This window comes from Heterodontus francisci, chromosome 9 (genome assembly GCF_036365525.1).
Source record: "Heterodontus francisci isolate sHetFra1 chromosome 9, sHetFra1.hap1, whole genome shotgun sequence".
Taxonomy (NCBI): domain Eukaryota; kingdom Metazoa; phylum Chordata; class Chondrichthyes; order Heterodontiformes; family Heterodontidae; genus Heterodontus; species Heterodontus francisci.
In genome coordinates, this window is record NC_090379.1 from 103,371,470 (window position 1) to 103,390,266 (window position 18,797).

Below are 18,797 nucleotides of genomic sequence, written 5' to 3' on the forward strand. Positions count from 1 at the left end.
CAGGTTTCCTTCACTATAAGATATTCGTGAACCAGATGGGGTTTTTTGACAATCCAAAAACATTGTGGTCAATCTTAATGATTCCAGCTTTTTATTTCTAGATTTTTCAAAAGCACTGAATTCATATTCCCAAACTGCCATTTGAACTTGTGTTTGCTGGATTATTATACTAGATATAAAAATTCAGCTAGTCAGACAGCATCTGTGGAGACAGAAACAGCATTAACGTTTCAATTCAATGACCTCTCAGATTTCTAGCATCTGTAGTATTTTGCTTTTGTATTATTGCATCATGCCTCTGGATTACTAGTCCAGTAACAGTCACTGCACCACTATATCCTCCTTGCATCATGGTTCTCAAGTATCATTGCAAAATGAGCAAAAATGTGAAAGACAGCCAATTGAGTGTTTTTTTTGAAGTCTAGACTGTATTGTAATGGAGGGCATGCAGCAAGCTATGACTGTGCAGTTTGTCTGTTTTGGTGGTGGTTTTTGATGGCAGAATAATGACCACAACACCCAGAGAAAACTCTAAACTGTCCATAGTGTTGTGAGGTCTTTAGTGGCTGCCCCAACAGGTAATCAAGACCTTGCTTTGACATCTCAGCAAAGGAATGCATCACTGGCATTCCTTCCGTACTGAACTGGAATGCTGGCTTAGGTTATGTAATCAGGTTCCTGGAGTGGAGCTACCAGCTAAGTCAAACTGGAACTGAGCCATATGGACTTGTGCTTGTCATGAATTGGCTGATTGTAGTGTGGGTGTTGCATTTGGCCTTGGCATCCCTCAGAGTAGAGAAAAATGAAGTGGGACTTCTCGTCTTCACTCCTGGCCCTCATCCTAGTGACCTATCATAACAAGAGGAGAAACTACTTTACCAGAGAGTGATGAGAATGTGGAACTGTGGAATATGAGTAGTTGAGGCAAATAATATAGATGCCTTGAAGGAGAAGCTAGATAACTACATGAGGGAGAAAAGAATAGAAGGATAGACTGATGGGGTTAGATGAGGTAAGGTGGGAGGAGGCTAGTGTGAAGCATAAACACCAGCATGGACCTGTTGGGCTGAATACCCTGTTTCTTTTGTTGTGACCAGGTTGGAAAGGGGTCTAGGGTTCCCTCTCAGCCTTCACCTGGTCTTACTGTAGCAGGGTTTAATTTTAAACAGTTTTTTTTTTGCGCCCCCTTAGTGAATCCTTGTTCACTAACTTCCAATTATAAGGCAAAGAAACTAACCAAATAGGTTTTCTCGGGCTTAAAGAAAAAAGGTTGAACTTTATTAAACTCAAACTCTAATTTGGTTAATGCCCACGGATATGCGATGCGCCCATGCTAGCATGCATATGCGATACGCAGACATGCAGAAAGAGACAGAAAAGAGCAGAAGAAATAAAGTGGAAAAGTTTGAGGCAATATCTAATGAGGGTTTTTGTTACAGTTCCTTGAGCTCACTGTAGAATCCTTGATTGGAGGTAGATCTTTTCGTTGGGGCCCAGTATTCTTCTTAAAAGTCTCCTACAGTGAACAAGATTTATCTCTTGGGGTTCATGTGTCTTCAGTGGATTTGGAGTTCTGTGAGAAAGAGATGGGAGCAGATAGACAGGAGAGGTCTTCAGTCCAGGAGCATTCTGTAGTCTCAGTTCAAACTGTACAATTCAGAAAAACGCAGGTTGCTAAGCAAATTAGTCATGTGACTAGCTGGTCTGACCATATCTTGGCTCTGTGGATTGTATCATCATAGCAGTCTCTGGAATGCGCTTCCCTGCCTTCAATGTCTGGTGCTCAAAGTCCATTGTGGGTTAAATGGATAAGGGAAGTAACCTCTCTTGTCCCTATTGGTATGTAAATGACTTCCAGCCAGGTGTCTGGCAGCCCTTGTACAGGCCTTCTCTTCCCGGCAACAATTTGAAATTTAATGTGTCTATGGCAAAATTAATATGCCTCATTCTTGACAGGTTGTGGGGGGGAGGGTCCAGCATGACATATGCTGTAAATTCTATGTCAGTGGTTGCTGGGCGAGAAGATTGCATTCTGCTGTCAGATCCCTGATTAGATGGTAACAGAATCATAGAAATTTACAGTGCTGAAGGCGGCCATTTGGCCCATCGTGTCTGCGCTGGCCAAGAAGGAGCCATCCAATCTAATACACTTTCCAGCTCTTGGTGTGTAGCCTTGTAGGTTACGGCCCTTCAGGTGCATATCCAAGTACCTTTTAAATGTTTCTGTCTCTACCATCCTTTCAGGCAGTGAGTTCCAGATCCCCACCACTGAGTGAGAAAATCTCCCTTCGAATCTCCTCTAAATCATCATCTCACCCTAAATCTATGCCTCCTGTTTATGGGCTCCTCAACTAAAGGCGATAGGGCCTTCCTATCCACTCTATTTAAACCCTAGGGAGGGAATTCCAGAGCTTAGGGCCAATGCAGCTGAAGGCATGCCACCATTGGTGGGGTATTGAAACTGGGGATGCACATGAGTCTAGAATTGTAGGAGAACTGAGATCTTGGAGAGAGGTAAGAGATAGGGAGGGGCAAGACCATGAAGGGATTTGAACAAAGATGAGTATTTTAAATTTGAGGCATTGCCAGACTGGGAGCTAATCTAGGCTAACGGGACTTGATGCAATTTAGGATACGGGCAGTAGAATGCTACACACAAAGTCCTCACACTGTAAGTTGCTGTAACTCAATCAAAGTAGAGATTTTAAACAATTTTGCTAAAGCCAATTGTAGTACCCTTATTGCCAGTCTAGTTGAGATTAGCTAATGCAACAGAGTCAAAATTCAATTTGGATTTCTGGTCCATATGGCTCAGTACCACATTGGACTGAACTATTTACTAACCGCCATTGAGGGAGGCTTACTACTTATATACTCCCAGATGGGATGTAGTAAAATGCTGTAATTTTGTCTATAGACAGTAATGCAGTCAGGATTTACAGACTGCAAATAAAATTTAGATGTGACTTTGAAGTTCAGACATCTATGTACTGTGAAAGCACAATGGAAAAGCTAGTCAAACACCAAGATTAAACTAGCGTTAATATTACCTAAAACACACTGCATTACAATTTTATGTTTGGTCTGACTGCAAACAGATATATGGGAAAAGGCTTGAAAATAGTTGAATTGAAAAACTGAAGATTCTCTGCTGAATAGAGTGCTACAAGGGATTAGTCTGAAATTCTGAATGGTATTTATATATCATCGTAAAAGTAAAACAAAAAATTGGCATTGATTTGATGAAGACTGCCAGAATTGCTCCGATTTTGGACTGTTTCCCAATTACCAGCATTTATTCATTTAGCAGACCCTCTAAGATTTACTTTTTCCTAACTTTGAAGAACACTGGGCATTATGGATTTGTACACATACTAACAGCAATCTTCTATTTTTAGAGCAACACCTGCTGTAATTGTTTGATGGTACCAGTATTTGTTCTGCTATTCTTCTATTGCAATAAAATCAGGTGATACCTTCCACAATGATTATTCTTGCACTTGGACCCAGTTCTGAACACTCTTGACTGCTGTTAGGATACGATTCCTTAGATAGTGTCACTCTTCAGGCAAACTGGCCATTCTTATGGTGAATTGTGGTTACTGGCATATCATCAGAAAAGGAACCATTCTTTTATGCAGCATCGAGTTGAGACTCGAGCTACCTTTTGGAGTGGATATGGAAAACAACAGCGTGCATTTGCATAGCACATTTCATAACCTCAGGGTGGCTCAAAGTGCTTCACAGCCAATGAAGCACTTTTGAAATGTAATCATTGCTGCAATGTAGAAAGCATTTCACCAATTTGCGCACAGCAAGATCCCACAAATAGCCAGATGATCAGTTTCCCTGATATTGGTTGAGATGAATATTGTTTTGGGTACGAGGGAGAACGCCCCTGACTTTTGAAATAATAATGCCGTGTGTTCATTGGAGAGGGCAAACAGGGCCTCGCTTTAACATTTCATTTGAAAGATAGCACTTCCTCAGCCTTCTACTGGGAAGGTCAGCTGAGATTTTGTGCTGAAGTCTCTGGAGTGGGACTTGAACACATGGTCTTCTGACTCTGAGGAGGGAGGCTTGATGAGCTCAATGCCTTTTTATTTGTCATTCATATTTTCTTACCATTATTTCTCTAAAACTTTTTGCTCTTCAGGGTGAAGTGGAGCTTCTGATTCGGAAGTGCTATCCTGCAGTTGAAAGGGATGGAGAAGTGATCAAGGTTCGGGACACTGTTTTATTGAAGTCAGGACCCAGAAAGAAGTCTATTCCTTATGTTGCTAAGGTTTCTGCACTCTGGGAGGACCCTACATCAGGTCAGTCAGTTGATTCAATGCAACAAGCAGGTCCTACAAGGAGACATGGTGCTACCTTTAGGACTTTGGAATCTGTGCAGCACACAACTATTCCAGATGTTGGCTAAATAGATGTCTTCCAATATCCTGTCTAGTCGGGTAATCCAGGGAAGGGAGCGAAATTTTGTCTATTAAACTGAGGGCGGAGGGAGAGAAGAGATACCCAATCTCTTGGGTTGTGGGGGTGGGTGGTAGTGGCTGGAGGGAGAGAGTTCCAGCTTACAGGCTGTCAGTGGGGTAAGAATTTTTTTTAAACTAAAGGATTGCTAAGCAAGCCTTTATTTGCATATGTTACATTTTGTGTGTGTATGTTCTCACTATAAAAAGATGAGGGGGTACTTTGAACAATATGTGCTCTCCCCTTAGCCACCTTCCCCCTTCTACATAACTCCCTGTAATCGGTACTGATGGCTGTAGACTGGAAATGGATCCCTGCTTATCACTGTGTTTTTAAAGTGGCATCTGTCCAATTGATTCTTAAAGGGGCCAGGCCTGTGGAGATCTGCTGTTGCGTGGTCTGCCATGTAGAGGTTAAGTGATTCTCTCTTGCTGGGGAAGGTGGGGTCTTATACCCCATCTAATTTCCACGGCTCCCCCCCCCCCCCTCCCCCCGCCCCACTGTGAATGAGGAAATCTACATCAGTGTAAAATCGACAAAGCGTTGGGGAGGCGGGTGCTTCTTGGGGTGCCCTCGACCAGTTGGGGACTGTCATCTAGTATCTGTCTGGGGTGGAGGGTGCAGTCAACCATCTCTGTCTATGCAGGGCAGCATTTGCACTATTTGGGGCTGGAAGGGGTAAGAATGTATCTGGTTTAGTGTGTTTTTCTTTCTTGAGCCTGCTCTTTGGGTTATTACAATCCTAAGAAATGGGCTTCTGTTTTGCTTATGTGTGGAGAGAGTTGGGAGCTCTCCATAATTGATGTTTCTTTAATACTTCAGTCGTTTAGTGGTGGCTGGGAGACTATGAAGTGACGTTTATTGCTTCGGAGGGTTATTATGCTTGGAATAAGATGTCGGAATTTGTGTGAGGCAGATGGTCTGTGAAATATCAGTGATTGATGACAATTCATGACGAGCAGAGAAGAAATGGCACCTCCCAACCCCCTCCCCTTTTTCATGCTGTTAGTGCTGTGATAGAGCGTGTTATCATGATTCGGTTACTGCCTGGCAGGCCCCATTACTCAGCCGTTTCATCATCCGTCTGTCTCAATTTTTCCATACCATCACTCCCCCACCAACCACTCCATTCTTCAATTGGATCACTGGCACCTGCTGCCGAAAGCTGGAGATGTACAAATCGCTTCAGCTCTGGTTTGAATCTAATTCCAAGGGCTTGGCATTGTGAATCCAATCCAGCATTTACATCACTGAAATATGCTGGGTCTACAATTTTGACTCTTGACAGTGTGCAATAATGAAAGGCAGCAGGAGCAGATTTAGAGATTTCAGTCTCCTAGGCTAGTATAAAGGCGATGTGCTGCACCTGTTATCACAGAATCATGTAGCAAAGAAGGCATCTGTTTAGCCCATCATGCCTGTGTCAGCTCTCTGAAGCAGCTATCCAGTCTGTCCTACTCCCCTTCATAATCCATAGCTCTGCAAATTTCTCCTTGTCATGTATACGTCTAAATCCCTTTCAGAAAATTGATAATGAATCTGCTTCCGCCACCCTTTCAAGCAGCGTATTCCAGATACTCACAACGCAGTATTTAAAAGAAAAATCTCCTCATCTCTCCCGGGTTGTTACGTGCTGAGATTAGTTTGGCTCCCCTTGAGCTATGCTCAAATAGCTGACAAATCTGCAATTGCTTAGTCGTAAATATTTCACGCATCTGGCACTTATGATGTTAAGTGGTACTCTGCTGTTCAATTGGTAACATTAAGCATTCATTACGAAGGGCCTTGTAAATCACCCAAGTCCTCTTTCAGGATCCAGCTTGTAGGTGGGGAAGTCGCTGGATTCAGCCTTTGCATGGAATTACATAGAATTTACAGCATAGAAATAGGCCATTTGGCCTATGGGGTTTGTGCCATATGAGCATCCTCCCACCTTACTTTATCTAACCTGTCACATCCTTTTGTTCCTTTCCTTCTCTTGTTTATCATCCTTTCCCTTATCTGCATCTATGCTGCTCACCTCGGCTACTCCAAATGGTAGCGAGTTCCACATTTTCACCACACTCAGGTTAAAGATGTTTCTTCTGAATTCTTTATTGGATTTATTACAGACTATCTTTTATATTTATGACCCCTGGTTTTCAACTGTCCCACAAGTGGAAACATCTACTCTGTTTACCCTGTCAAACCCTTTCATTGTTTTAAAGACCTCGATCAGCCTCAAACTTCTCTTTTCTAGAGAACAGAATCCCAGCTTGTTCAGTCTTTCTTGCAGCACCAGACACCTTTACCATGAATTTATTCTCTAAACTGCTCGAAGAAAGAATCCTCCTAATGGGCTATTACAAGGAGAGGGCATCCAGTGGTGAACTAGTGCTTGTCCCCTGTCAGCTTGTCTTTGTAATTCGAAACAACGTGAGCCACTTTGTTGTGGCTGTCGTGAAAATCCCACTTTCAATCGTCTTCAGCTGAATTAGTTGCCTCCCGTTCTGAAGCTGCGGACATGTGGAGCTGGTTTAGTTAGCTCTGTGGTAGTCGGAAATGTGCTCCCACGTTCCTAATTGGCTTAGAGTGTGGCAGCAGATGAGCTTTGACCTCCACTGTCAACAAACTTGTCAATTGTTGAGGGATGCTGGGGCTTCATTTCAAGCCTGATTTTATCCTTATCTCATCACCTTCTAACATGGAACATGCTGTTACTGCTCAGAAGCAGGGGACAATGACTTGCCTGTCTCGTTTTCCCTCCCCACCCAACCGTCCTTTTCCCCCTCCCCACTTGCTATCCAAGCTCAAGAGACTCTATGTGGATTTCTCAGTAACTTAAAATTCTTCAAACATTAGAAAGGGAATTAGGAAACATGGAAAGGAGAAATTTGAAGGTCTATGGGGAAAGAGCAAATGGAGTGGAACAAATTGGATGACATATTTTCAGGTCTGGTGGGCTAAGTGGCCTCCTGTGCTGTAGGATTCTTTGGTTGTTGGCAGACACCTGACTACAAATTTAAAGCCCTCAGTGCCCAGGCCAAATGCAGGTAGACCTAACTCCCTTGTTGAAATCGTCTCAATTTTGTACCTGGTAACCTGCTGGTGTAGAAGGCTTGGCACCCCACCCACACACATTCAGGCTGAACCAATAGGGAGAGATTTTTCCATTCGAAAACTTAATCACTGCTTTCAAATTTTTTTTTGCCTGACTTTCTAAAAAATCTCACTAGTATTCATTCAAGACGGGATCTGCTTCTTACTGGCGTGGGGGCGGGGGGGGGGGGGGTGGTGCGGGTGGAAATGGTGTAGCATATATAGGCCTTTCTGCTGCTTAGCTATCTGGAGCCAGTGTAACTTGCATCTTGGAGAGAGAGCAGATGATTGCCGCACCCTAGTGCCTCAATATATAAATCAGGCACCAAATGCTAATTAATAACCACCTGCCTGGTTTAGACAGTGCTGTTGGAGCATAAAGATGGACTTCAGAGGACGTGGGAAGGCTGGTGGAGGGGCAGATTCATGGCAGGTCATGTTCAGCTGAGTGAACTCACAGCTGGGAAGAACCTATTGTCAGCTGTGGCTCTGTGAGGAGCACTCTTGCCTCTGAGTCAGAAGGTTGTGGGTTCAAGTCCCATTCTAGAAACTTGAGCACATAATCCAGGCTGATACTCCAGTACTGAGGGAATGCTGCACAGTCAAATCATGTCAAACAGCAAATTGTATTTAACCAACTTCATCGAATATTTTTGATGAGGTTGTGGACAGGTTTGATGAGGGTAATGTGGTTGATGTGCATATGGACTTCTAAAAGGCATTTGGTGAAGTGCCACATAATAGGCTTGCTGGCAAAGTTGCAACCCATGCAATAAAAGGGTCAATCCCTTTTAAAAGGGTGATACAAAGTTGGCTGAGTGACAGGAAACCGTAGTGGTGAACTGTTGTGTTTTGGACTGGAGGATGGTGTACAGTGGGGTTCCCCAAGTGTCTGTACTAGGACCACCACTTTTCTTGATATATTAATGACCTAGACTTGGGTGCACAGGGCACAGTTTCAAAATCTGCAGATGACAAAACTTGGAAGTATTGTGAACTGTGAGGAGCATAAAGATGGACTTCAGAGGACATGGGCAGGCTGGTGGAGGGGCAGATTTGTGGCAGATAAAAATTAATGCAGAGAAGTGTGAAGTGATGCATTTTGGAAGTAAGAATGAGGAGAGGCAATATAAAATAAAGGGTACGATCCTAAAGTGAGTGCTGTATCAGAGGGACATGAGGGTATATGTGCACAACTCATTGAAGGTGGCAGGGCATGTTGAGAAAGTGGTTAAAAAGACATGGTATCCTGGGTTTTGTAAATAGAGGCATAGAGTACAAAAGCAAGGAAGTTATGATGAACCTGTATAAAACACTGATTCAGCTTCAACTGGAGTATTGTGTCCAGTTCTAGGCATGGCACTTTGGAAAGGATGTGAAGGCTTTAGAGAGGGTGTAAAGAGATTTACGAGAATGGTTCCAGGGATGAGGGACTTCAGTTACATTCTCTTTGGAGAAAGTGAGAGGAGATTTGATAGAGGTGTTCAGAATCCCTAGAGACCAGGTGATCTTTGTCTACCTTTCAGAAGCATCTGGTTTGATCGTGATGGATGAAGGACAAGGGGATTGAGACAGAGTAGATAGAGAGAGAGAAATTCTTCCCATTGGTGGTAGAGGATACAGAATTAAGATGATTGGCAAAAGAACTGAAACCGATATGAGGGAAAGCTTTTTTTTTTCACACGAGTGGTTAGGATCTGGAATGCACTGTCTGAGAGAGTGATGGAGACAGAGTCAATCATGACTTTCAAAAGAGAATTGGATAAGCACCTGAGGCGAAAAAGGTTTGCAGGGCTGTGGGGAAAGGTTAGTGGTATGGGACTAGCTAAATTGCTCTTGCAGAAAGCTGGCATGGATTCGACAGACCAAATGGTGACCTGTGCTGTAACCATGCTATGATTCTGTTCTGTTGGAGATGCTCTGTTTTTAATGAGACATTAAACCTTGTCTGACCCCTCAGCTCTCAGAGGGGTGAGGTCCTGAAAAAAGAATTTAGGGAACTAGGCAGCAGATTAAAAAGTAGGACCTCAAAGGTTGTAATCTCTGGGTTTCTTCCGGTGCCACAGGCTAGTGAATATATGAATAGGAGGTTAGAGCAGATGAATGCATGGTTGAGGAGATGGTGCAGGAGGGAGGGCTTTAGATTCTTGGATCACTGGGTCTGTTTCTGGCGTAGGTGGGATATGTATAAGATGGACGGATTGCACCTGAACCAGAACGGGACCAGCATCCTTGCTGGGAGGTTTGCTAGTGCTGTTGGGGGGGGTTTTAAACTAATTTGGCAGGGGGATGGGATACAGAGTGGATGCACAGTAAGGGGGTGTTGTACAATCAAATATTAATGTGAAGCGAAGTCAGTCCAGAGGACAGTAAATGTAGACCTGTTGAGGCTCAGGCAGATAATGCAAGTCTGGGTTGTGTCTATTTTAATGCAAGGAGTCTTACTAGTAAGGCAGATGAATTGAGGGCGTTGATTAACACATGGGAATATGATATTGCTATCACTGAGACATGGTTGAGGGAAGGGCAGGACTGGCAGCTTAATATTCCAGGGTATAGAATCTTCAGACGTGATAGGGGAGGGGGTAAAAGAGGATGTGGCATTGCACTGTTGATTAAAGAGACTTACTGCTGTAAGGAGGGATGATATCCGAGAAGGTTCCTCTAATGAGGCCATATGGGTAAACTTAAAAACAAAAAGGGGGCAGTCACTTGGCTGGGAGTGTACTACAGGCCCCCAAACAGTCAGGGAGAGATAGAGGAGCAGTTATGTAGGCAAATCTCAGAGGTGCAAAAATAATAGGGTAATAATAGTAGGGGATTTCAACTTCCCCTATATTAAAGGGGATAGTAGTGGTAATGTCACTGGACTAGTAATCCAGAGGCCCAGGCTAAAGCCTTGGGGACATGGGTTCAAATCCCACCGTGGCAGATAGTGAAATTTGAGGGCGGCACAATGGCGCAGTGGTTAGCACCGCAGCCTCAGAGCTCCAGCAACCCGGGTTCAGTTCTGGGTGCTGCCTGTGCGGAGTTTGCAAGTTCTCCCTGTGGCCGCGTGGGTTTCCGCCAGGTGCTCCGGTTTCCTCCCAGAGCCAAAGACTTGCAGGTTGATAGGTAAATTGGTCATTGTAAATTGCCCCTAGTGTAGGTAGGTGGTAGGAGAATGGTGGGGATGTGGTAGGTAATATGGGATTAATGTAGGATTAGTATAAATGGGTGTTTGTTGGTCGGCACAGACTCGGTGGGCCGAAGGGCCTGTTTCAGTGCTGTATCTCTAAATAAATAAAATAAAAATCAAGTATTGGTACAAAAAGCTTAAAGGGGGCGGAATTCTTCAAGTGTATTCAGGAGAGCTTTTTGAGCCAGCACGTAGAGAGTCCTACAAAAGGAGGGGCATTACTGGACTTAATCCTAGGGAATGAAGCTGGACAAGTGGTAGAAGTGGCAGTGGGGGAGCATTTCGGGGATAGTGACCATAACTAAGATTTAAGATTATTATGGAAAAGGACAAAGAGGGACCAGGAATAAGAGTACTGAATTGGGGGAAGGCAGATTTCAACTTGATAAAACAGGATCTGGCCAAAGTGAACTGGGAGCAGCTTCTTACAGGAAAGTCTACATCAGACCAGTGGGAGTAATTTAGAAGGGAAATTGTGAGGGTTCAGGTGCAGCATGTTCCTGTAAAGGTGAAGGGTAGGACCAACAGGTCAAGGGAACCCTGGATGTCAAGGGATATAGAGGATTGGATAAGGAAAAAAAAGGTGGTGTATGGCAGATTCAGAGTGCTGAAAACAGTGGAGGCAGTAGAGTATAGAAAGTGTAGGGGAGTGCTTAAAAAAAAAAAAGTAATTAGAGTGAAGAGAGGGCATGAACAATCACTGGCAGGCAAGATGAAGGAAAATCCCAAGGCGTTTTATAAGTATGTTAGGGGCAAGAGGATAACCAGGGAAAAAGTGGGGCCCATTAGGGATCATAGAGTAACTCACCTCTTGACTCCCCAAAGCCTGTCCACCATCTACAAGGCACAAGTCAGGAGTGTGATGGAATACTCTCCACTTGCCTGGATGGGTGCAGCTCCAACAACACTCAAGAAGCTCGACACTATCCAGGACAAAGCAGCCCGCTTGATTGGCACCCCATCTACAAACATTCACTCCCTCCACCACCGACGCACAGTGGCAGCAGTGTGTACCATCTACAAGATGCACTGCAGCAATGCACCGAGGCTCCTTATACAGCACCTTCCAAACCCGCAACCTCTACCAACTAGAAGGACAAGGGCAGCAAATACATGGGAACACCACCACCTGCAAGTTCCCCTCCAAGTCACACACCATCCTGACTTGGAACTATTTCGCCATTCGTTCACTGTCGCTGGGTCAAAATCCTGGAACTCCCTTCCTAACAGCACTGTGGGTATACCTACCCCAAATGGACTGCAGCGGTTCAAGAAGGCAGCTCACCACCACCTTCTCAAGGGCAATTACGGATGGGCAATAAATGCTGGTTTGGCCAGCGTTGCCCACATCCCATGAATGAATTTTTTTAAAAAAGGCAATTTGTGTGTGGAGCCAGAGGACATAGGGGAGGTTTTGAGTGATTACTTTTCATCTGTGTTCACTATGGAGCGGAACGATGTCGGTGTAGAGATCAGGGAAAGGGATTGTGATATAATTGATCAAATTAGCGTTGAAAAGGAGGAAGTTTTAGCTGGCTTGAAGGTGGATAAATCCCCAGGCCCAGATGAGATGTATCCCAGGCTGCTATGTGAGGCAAGGGAGGAGATAGCGGGGGCTCTGACACAAATTTTCAGATCCTCTCTCTGGCCACAGGAGAGGTACCAGAGGATTGGAGGACAGCGAATGTGGTACCATTATTTAAGAAGGATAACAGGGATAAACCAGGTGATTACAGGCCGGTGAGTCTAACATCAGTGGTAGGGAAGTTATTGGAAAAAATTCTGAGACAGGATTAATCTCCACTTGGAGAAGCAGGGATTAATCAGGGATAGTCAGCATGGCTTTGTCAGGGGGAAGATCGTGTCTAACAAATTTGATTGAATTTTTCGAGGAGGTGACTAGAGTTGTAGATGAGGGTAAAGCAGTTGATGTAGTCCACATGGACTTCAGTAATGCTTTTGAAAAGGTCCCGCATGGGAGATTGGTTAAGAAAGTAAAGGCCCATGGGATCCAGGGTAATTTGGCACATTGGATTCAAAATTGGCTTCGTGGCAGGCAGTAGAGGGTGATGGTCGAGGGTTGTTTCTGCGAATGGAAGCCTGTGACCAGTGGTGTACCGCAGGGATCGGTGCTGGGACCCTTACTGTTTGTAGTGTACATTAATGATTTAGACGTGAATATAAGAGGCATGATAGGTAAATTCACAGATGACACGAAAATTGGTGGTGTTGTAAATAGTGAGGAGGTCGATATAGATGGGCTGGTAAGATGGGCGGAGCAGTGTCAGATGGAGTTTAATCCTGATAAGTGTGAGGTCATGCATTTTGGGAGGTCTAATAAAGCAATGGATTATACAATGGATGGTAGGACCCTAGGGAGTACAGAGGGACCTTGCAGTGCTTGTCCATAGATCACTGAAGGCAGCAGCACAGGTAGATAAGGTGGTTAGGAAGGCTTACGGGATACTTGCCTTTATTAGCCGAGGCATAGAATATAAGAGTAGGGGGGTTATGACGGAGCTGTATAAAACGCTGGTTAGGCCACAGTTGGAGTACTGTGTACAGTTCTGGGCGCCACACTACAGGAAGTATGTGATTGCAGAGGAGATTCACCAGGATGTTGCCTGGGCTGGAGCATTTCAGTTATGAAGACCGACTAGATAGACTGGGGTTGTTTTCCTTGGAGCGGAGAAGGCTGAGGGGGGACCTGATTGAGGTGTGCAAAATTATGAGGGGCATTGATAGGATAGATAGAAAGAAGCTTTTTCCCTTAGTGGAGAGGTCAATAACTAGGGGGCATAGATTTAAGGTAAGGAGCAGGAGGTTTAGAGGGGAGTTGAGGAGGAATCTTTTCAACCCGAGGGTGGTCGGAATCTGGAACACACTGCCTGAAGGTGTGGCAGAGGCAGGAACACTTACGACATTCAAGAAATATTTAGATGAGCACTTGAAACGCCATAACGTACAAGGCTACGGGCCAAGTGCGGGGAAATGGGATAGTTAGGTCAGGTGCTTGATGGTCGGCATAGGCTCGTTGGGCCTAAGGACCTGTTTCTGTGCTGTAAAACCCTGACTCTATGTAAAAGATGCCATGGAACTATTTTGAAGAGCAGAGGGGTTCTTCCTTGTGTCCTGGCTAATACTTATCCCTCAACCAATGTCACTAAAACAGATTATTTGGTCATATCGCATTGCTGTTTGTGGGACCTGGCTGCTGCCTTTCCTACATTACAACAGTGACTACATTCAGAGCACTTCATTGGCTGTGAAGTGTTTTGAGACGTCTTGAGGTTGTGAAAGGCAATATATGAATGCAAGTCTTCCTTTTTAATGAATGCAGCCCATCAATTTTGGGGTTGCTACTGGCTGAGAGACCTAGACATCTGGGGTCGGTGAGGGCGCAGACCCACAAAGAATATAGTGTCGTTCACAACATCAGGACGCCCTAAAGTGCTTTACAGCCAATGAAGCGCTTTTGAGGCATAGTCACTTTTGTAATGTAGGAAACACGGTAGGCAATTTGCAGACAAACAGCATTGTGAAATGACCAGATCATCTGTTTTTAGTGATGTCGGTTGAGGAATATGTACTGGCCAGGAAGAACACGCCTCTCTTCTTGGAAAACAGTGTCATGGGATCTTTTACTCCCATTGAGAGGGCAGATAAGGCCTCGCTTTAACAACCCCTCTGCAGTATTCCCTCAATATAGCACTGGAATGTCATCTTAGATTATGTGGCTTTGGAGTGGGACTTGAACTCTCAACCTGCTGTCTGAGTGAGAGTGTTATCCGTTGAGTTGTGGCTCTTATGGAAGAGAAAGCACCCAGGAAGCTCCAGTGCTTTGATCCTATTCTGGGCCTTGCACCAAATGGCTCGTTGACTCGCTGGAGACCATGTCATTTTTCATTCATCTTTCAGACATGTCTGGTTTGCTGGCCTGATTGATCTCAATGAAGGACAAGAAGTTATTTCTGTTCAGCAGTGTCACAACATGTTGTGTGTATGCTGTTTTTCCATCATACTTGGCCATGTGTTTCTACTTGTATCCCCTCCTGAATATATGTCACTAAAGGAGCTCACTATCCATCACAGGAGTGCATCTGAAGTTAATTTGATGCGTTTATGACAAAACATGAGATGAATACAAAGCTGAAGGATATGTTTGCCATTCTGCATGGAATGGATTAACCATTTATGCATGTGTCTGGCACAGGTTATGGAACTGATATGAAGCAAATGTAGTTAACGTAGCTGCCATAATCCATAGAGTAGATTACAAATATTAGATGCATCTGTCACAAAACATGGAATGGATTACAAGCAGTGGCATGGATGTCCATCACAAACGATGAAATGAAAGTGCACAATATTGTGACAATGTCTACACTACAGTACTATCACCCCTTGCTTGGGGAGGCATGTCTTGTACAAAGCTGTGTGTTTGGTTTAATTTGTTGAAGTCAAAGTTTTTAAATTAATCTTATTGCACAGGCCGTAGCCAAGTGTCAAAGTCCATTTACTGTCGTGTAAGTCAGTACCCCCTTTTTATGGGTTTTATTGAATATCCAATGATGGTTGCTCTGTGAGTAAATAATTGACGCTATCCTCTTCGAGCTAACCATGGGCTGGCCAGTCCTGAGTTGACCAGATAGGCTTCTGTACACTAGCTTTATAAAATGACTTCTACTTCTATACAAAGGTGCGCTCTCCTAGCAGTGGTATCTGTTACTCATTGAATTCTTGAAAATAGAAAATTAGCTACATCTATTGCCAATAGCCAAGGCCCTCAGCGATTTTCCTTCTCCTCCTTTCACCCATCTGCCTCCCAACCCTCACCAAAAAAACAGCCTCGGGGTCTGAGGCCAGTTTGAACCTAGGACCTTCCTGATCTGTGTGGTTAAGCTGCTCCACAGATATATTTGCTGCATAGTGGCATTATGAATTGATGGTAAACATTGCTGTTCATAACTCGCACCATGTCCTGTTCATCCATTACCCATTGGCTCTAGGTCTGGCAATGCTTCAAATTGAAAATTCATCCTCATGTTAAAATCTCTCTACGGCCTCACCCTTCTGTATGTTTTTAACCCCCTCCAACCTTCTGGGATCTCTACGTTCCTTGAACCCTTGTGCACACCCAGTTTTCTTTACCTCCCCATTAGTGGCTGTGCCTTCAGCTATCGAGGCCCTAAGCTCTGGAATGCCCCCTCCTAGACCTCTGTACCTATTTCACATCCTTGAAGAGATTCCTAAAACCAAACTTTTGATCACCTGTCCTAATGCTGGCTGGGTGTTAAATTTTGTTTGATAACACTCCTGTGAAATGCCTTAAGACTTTTGACTATATTTAAGGTGCTATATAAACAGTAATTGTTAGTGCAGTTCTAACTGATTTGATTGTAACCTTCTGGTTTTAACAGAGTCCTTCTGTTCTTTGAGACTATCTTGGTTCGTCTAAGGGCATGCTCTAGTGATTGGTGTTGGCACCAGTTTATTCCCCACTCGATCGTGGCAATAGCTGACTGACCTATCCAGGCAAGTGCGGCCTCTTGGCAGTCACAAGGTGCCAACTGGGCAAGGGGTCTTTGCCCCTATGAGCAGGATGTCATTATGTCCTTACCCTCTGGTCAAAACTGTTTCCAGAACAATCCAGGGCTGGCTGAAGAGTCTAAACTTATAATTGAAATTCACCAGTTTTTCAAGTAAGAACATCAGTCTGCAACATGTTGCTGTATTACTGTGGCTGCAGTGCTACTGCCTCAAGCAGACTGTGCAAGCTCATTGGGAGAAAAGTGTATTTGCCTTTTATATATGTAGATTTTTTAAAAAGATATTTCAGCTTTCCCTCCATACTCAGTTGAAAGTATTGGCTCCGTTACTGTGTCTAGTTCATTGGGTGTTAGCAGGTTTCTAGCACCTGTCCACCGGTTAAGCCTGTGAGCAACAACAGATTGCATTTAAATGACCCAAGGTACTGCACAGGAACATTAGTAAACAGTAATTGACAACATGCCAAAGGAGGAGACAATAGGACATGTGATCTAAAGCTTGGTCAAAGAGTTAGGTTTTGAGAAGTATCTTCCAAGGAGAGAGATTTAGGGAGGGAATTCCAGAGATTAGGATCCAGGCAGCTGCTGATATGGCCGCCGATGGTGGGGCGAGGGGAGTGATGAATGGACAAGAGGTCATGTTTGGAGGAGTGCGGAGATCTGAGTTGAGTATCAAAAGAAAATTCCTCCAATTAGAGTTAATGTCGCAGCTGTGGCTGATTCTGGTCGCACCTAATACCCCTATGTGCATATTGGTCCAACAGAAGTCAATGGATTACCTCAGGAGCAGCAGTGCTAGCATTTTTTAAACTCCTCCATAGCCTTGGGGGCACAGGCTGTTTCTAGAATGCCAGCTGTTACACTCAGTTGAGATCAACATATGCATGAATTGTAGATACAGTTATGATGTATTAATTCAAAAAATACAGCAACCCATGCACTGGTGCAGAAACTGTCTGCTTTTTATTTGAGATGATTAAATAGTTCCAGTATAATATTACAGGGACTGATTCCTGGGATTGCCCCCTATCCATTTGTAGCCAAACAATCTTCGACAATGGCTTGTATTTCTCCGCGCCCCCCCAACTCCATTACCTAAGCTCACTCCTTTTTCTTATCTATATACATCGCGACATTATCCGAAGACATGGCTTCAGGTTCCTCATAGAATGGTTGCAGCGTAGAAGGAGGCCATTCGGTTTATCAAGTCCACGGTAGTTCTCCGCAGGAATGGTTTAACTAGTCCCAATCCCCCACCCTTTCTCAATGCTGAAAATGTTTTCCCTTCATATACTTATCCAGTTCCCTTTTGAAAACCACAATGGAATCTTCCTCCACTGTCTTCCCAGGCAGTGCATTCCAGATCCGAACCATTCGCTGCGGAATAAAGTTTTCCCTCCGGTTGCCTTTGGTTCATTTGCCAGTCACCTTAAATCAGTGTGCTCTGGTTCTTGACCCGTCAGCCAATGGGAGTTTTTTCTCTCTCTCTCCTGCCTAGACCCCTCATGATTTTAAACACCTCTATCAAATCTCTTCTCAACATTCTTTTCCAATCTATCCACATAACTGAAGTCGCTTATCCCTGGAACCATTCTCAAATCTTTTCTGCACCCTCTCCAATGCCTTCACATCATTTCTAAAGTGCGGTGCCCAGAATTGGACACAATACTCCAGTTGAATCTGAACCAGTGGTTTATGATGAATCTTTATAACTTTCTTACTCTTGTACTCTTATGTCTCTATTTATAAAGCCCAGCATCCAGTATGCCTTTTTAACTACTTTCTCAGTCTGCCCTGCCACCTTCATTGATCTGTGCACATGTACCTCCAGGTCTTTTCCTGCATCCCTTTAGGATTGTACCTTTTAGTTTATATTGCCTCTCCTCATTCTTCCTACAAAAATGTGTCACTTCACACTTCTCTGCATTAAGTTTCATCTGCTGTGTGCCCACCCATTCAACTAGTATGTTATCTTGAAGTCCTCCTCATAGAAATGTGCCCTGTACATGCAAGTCCAAGTCATTAATGCATACCAAGAAACGTACACTAACACCTAGTTCTATCTCACCACCACATCTCTTGACTCTTCCACTGACTCTCTGATTTTTAAAAAATTCTTACATGGGCTGTGGGCGTCCCTGTCAAGGCCAGCATTTGTTGCCCATCCCTAATTGCCCTTGGCACCTGAGTGACTTGCTCGGCCATTTCAGAGAGCAGTTATGAGTCAGCCACATTGCTGTGGGTCTGGAGTCACATGTGGGCCAGAGCAGGTGAGGACAGCAGATTTCCTTCTGTCATGCAGGCCCCCACCTGCCTAGAATGAGGCACATAATTTCGCCACATGGACATTAAACTTAAAAATTGTTGCTGGGAAGAAAAGAGGGCCTATCACAAGGAATTGCCAGACCCCTTGCTGGAAAGACCTTTTTTGCATACTAGCAGACAGTGTTTGATCAAAGGAACCAGTCCTTGCTTCCCCAATACACACAAAACCTGGTCAGACCAGTTTAATCACCTGA

The 18,797-nt window shown here is 44.2% G+C and overlaps 1 protein-coding gene across 1 annotated transcript in view; it reads left to right on the forward strand.

Moving 5' to 3' along the window:
- The window catches only part of bahd1 (bromo adjacent homology domain containing 1), a 127,180-nt gene that overhangs the window by 65,489 nt on the left and 42,894 nt on the right, over positions 1-18,797 (forward strand). Inside the window, exon 5 of the mRNA XM_068038182.1 lies at positions 4,157-4,316. Coding sequence (XP_067894283.1) covers positions 4,157-4,316 — 160 coding nt within the window. The remainder of the gene's footprint in view (positions 1-4,156; positions 4,317-18,797) is intronic.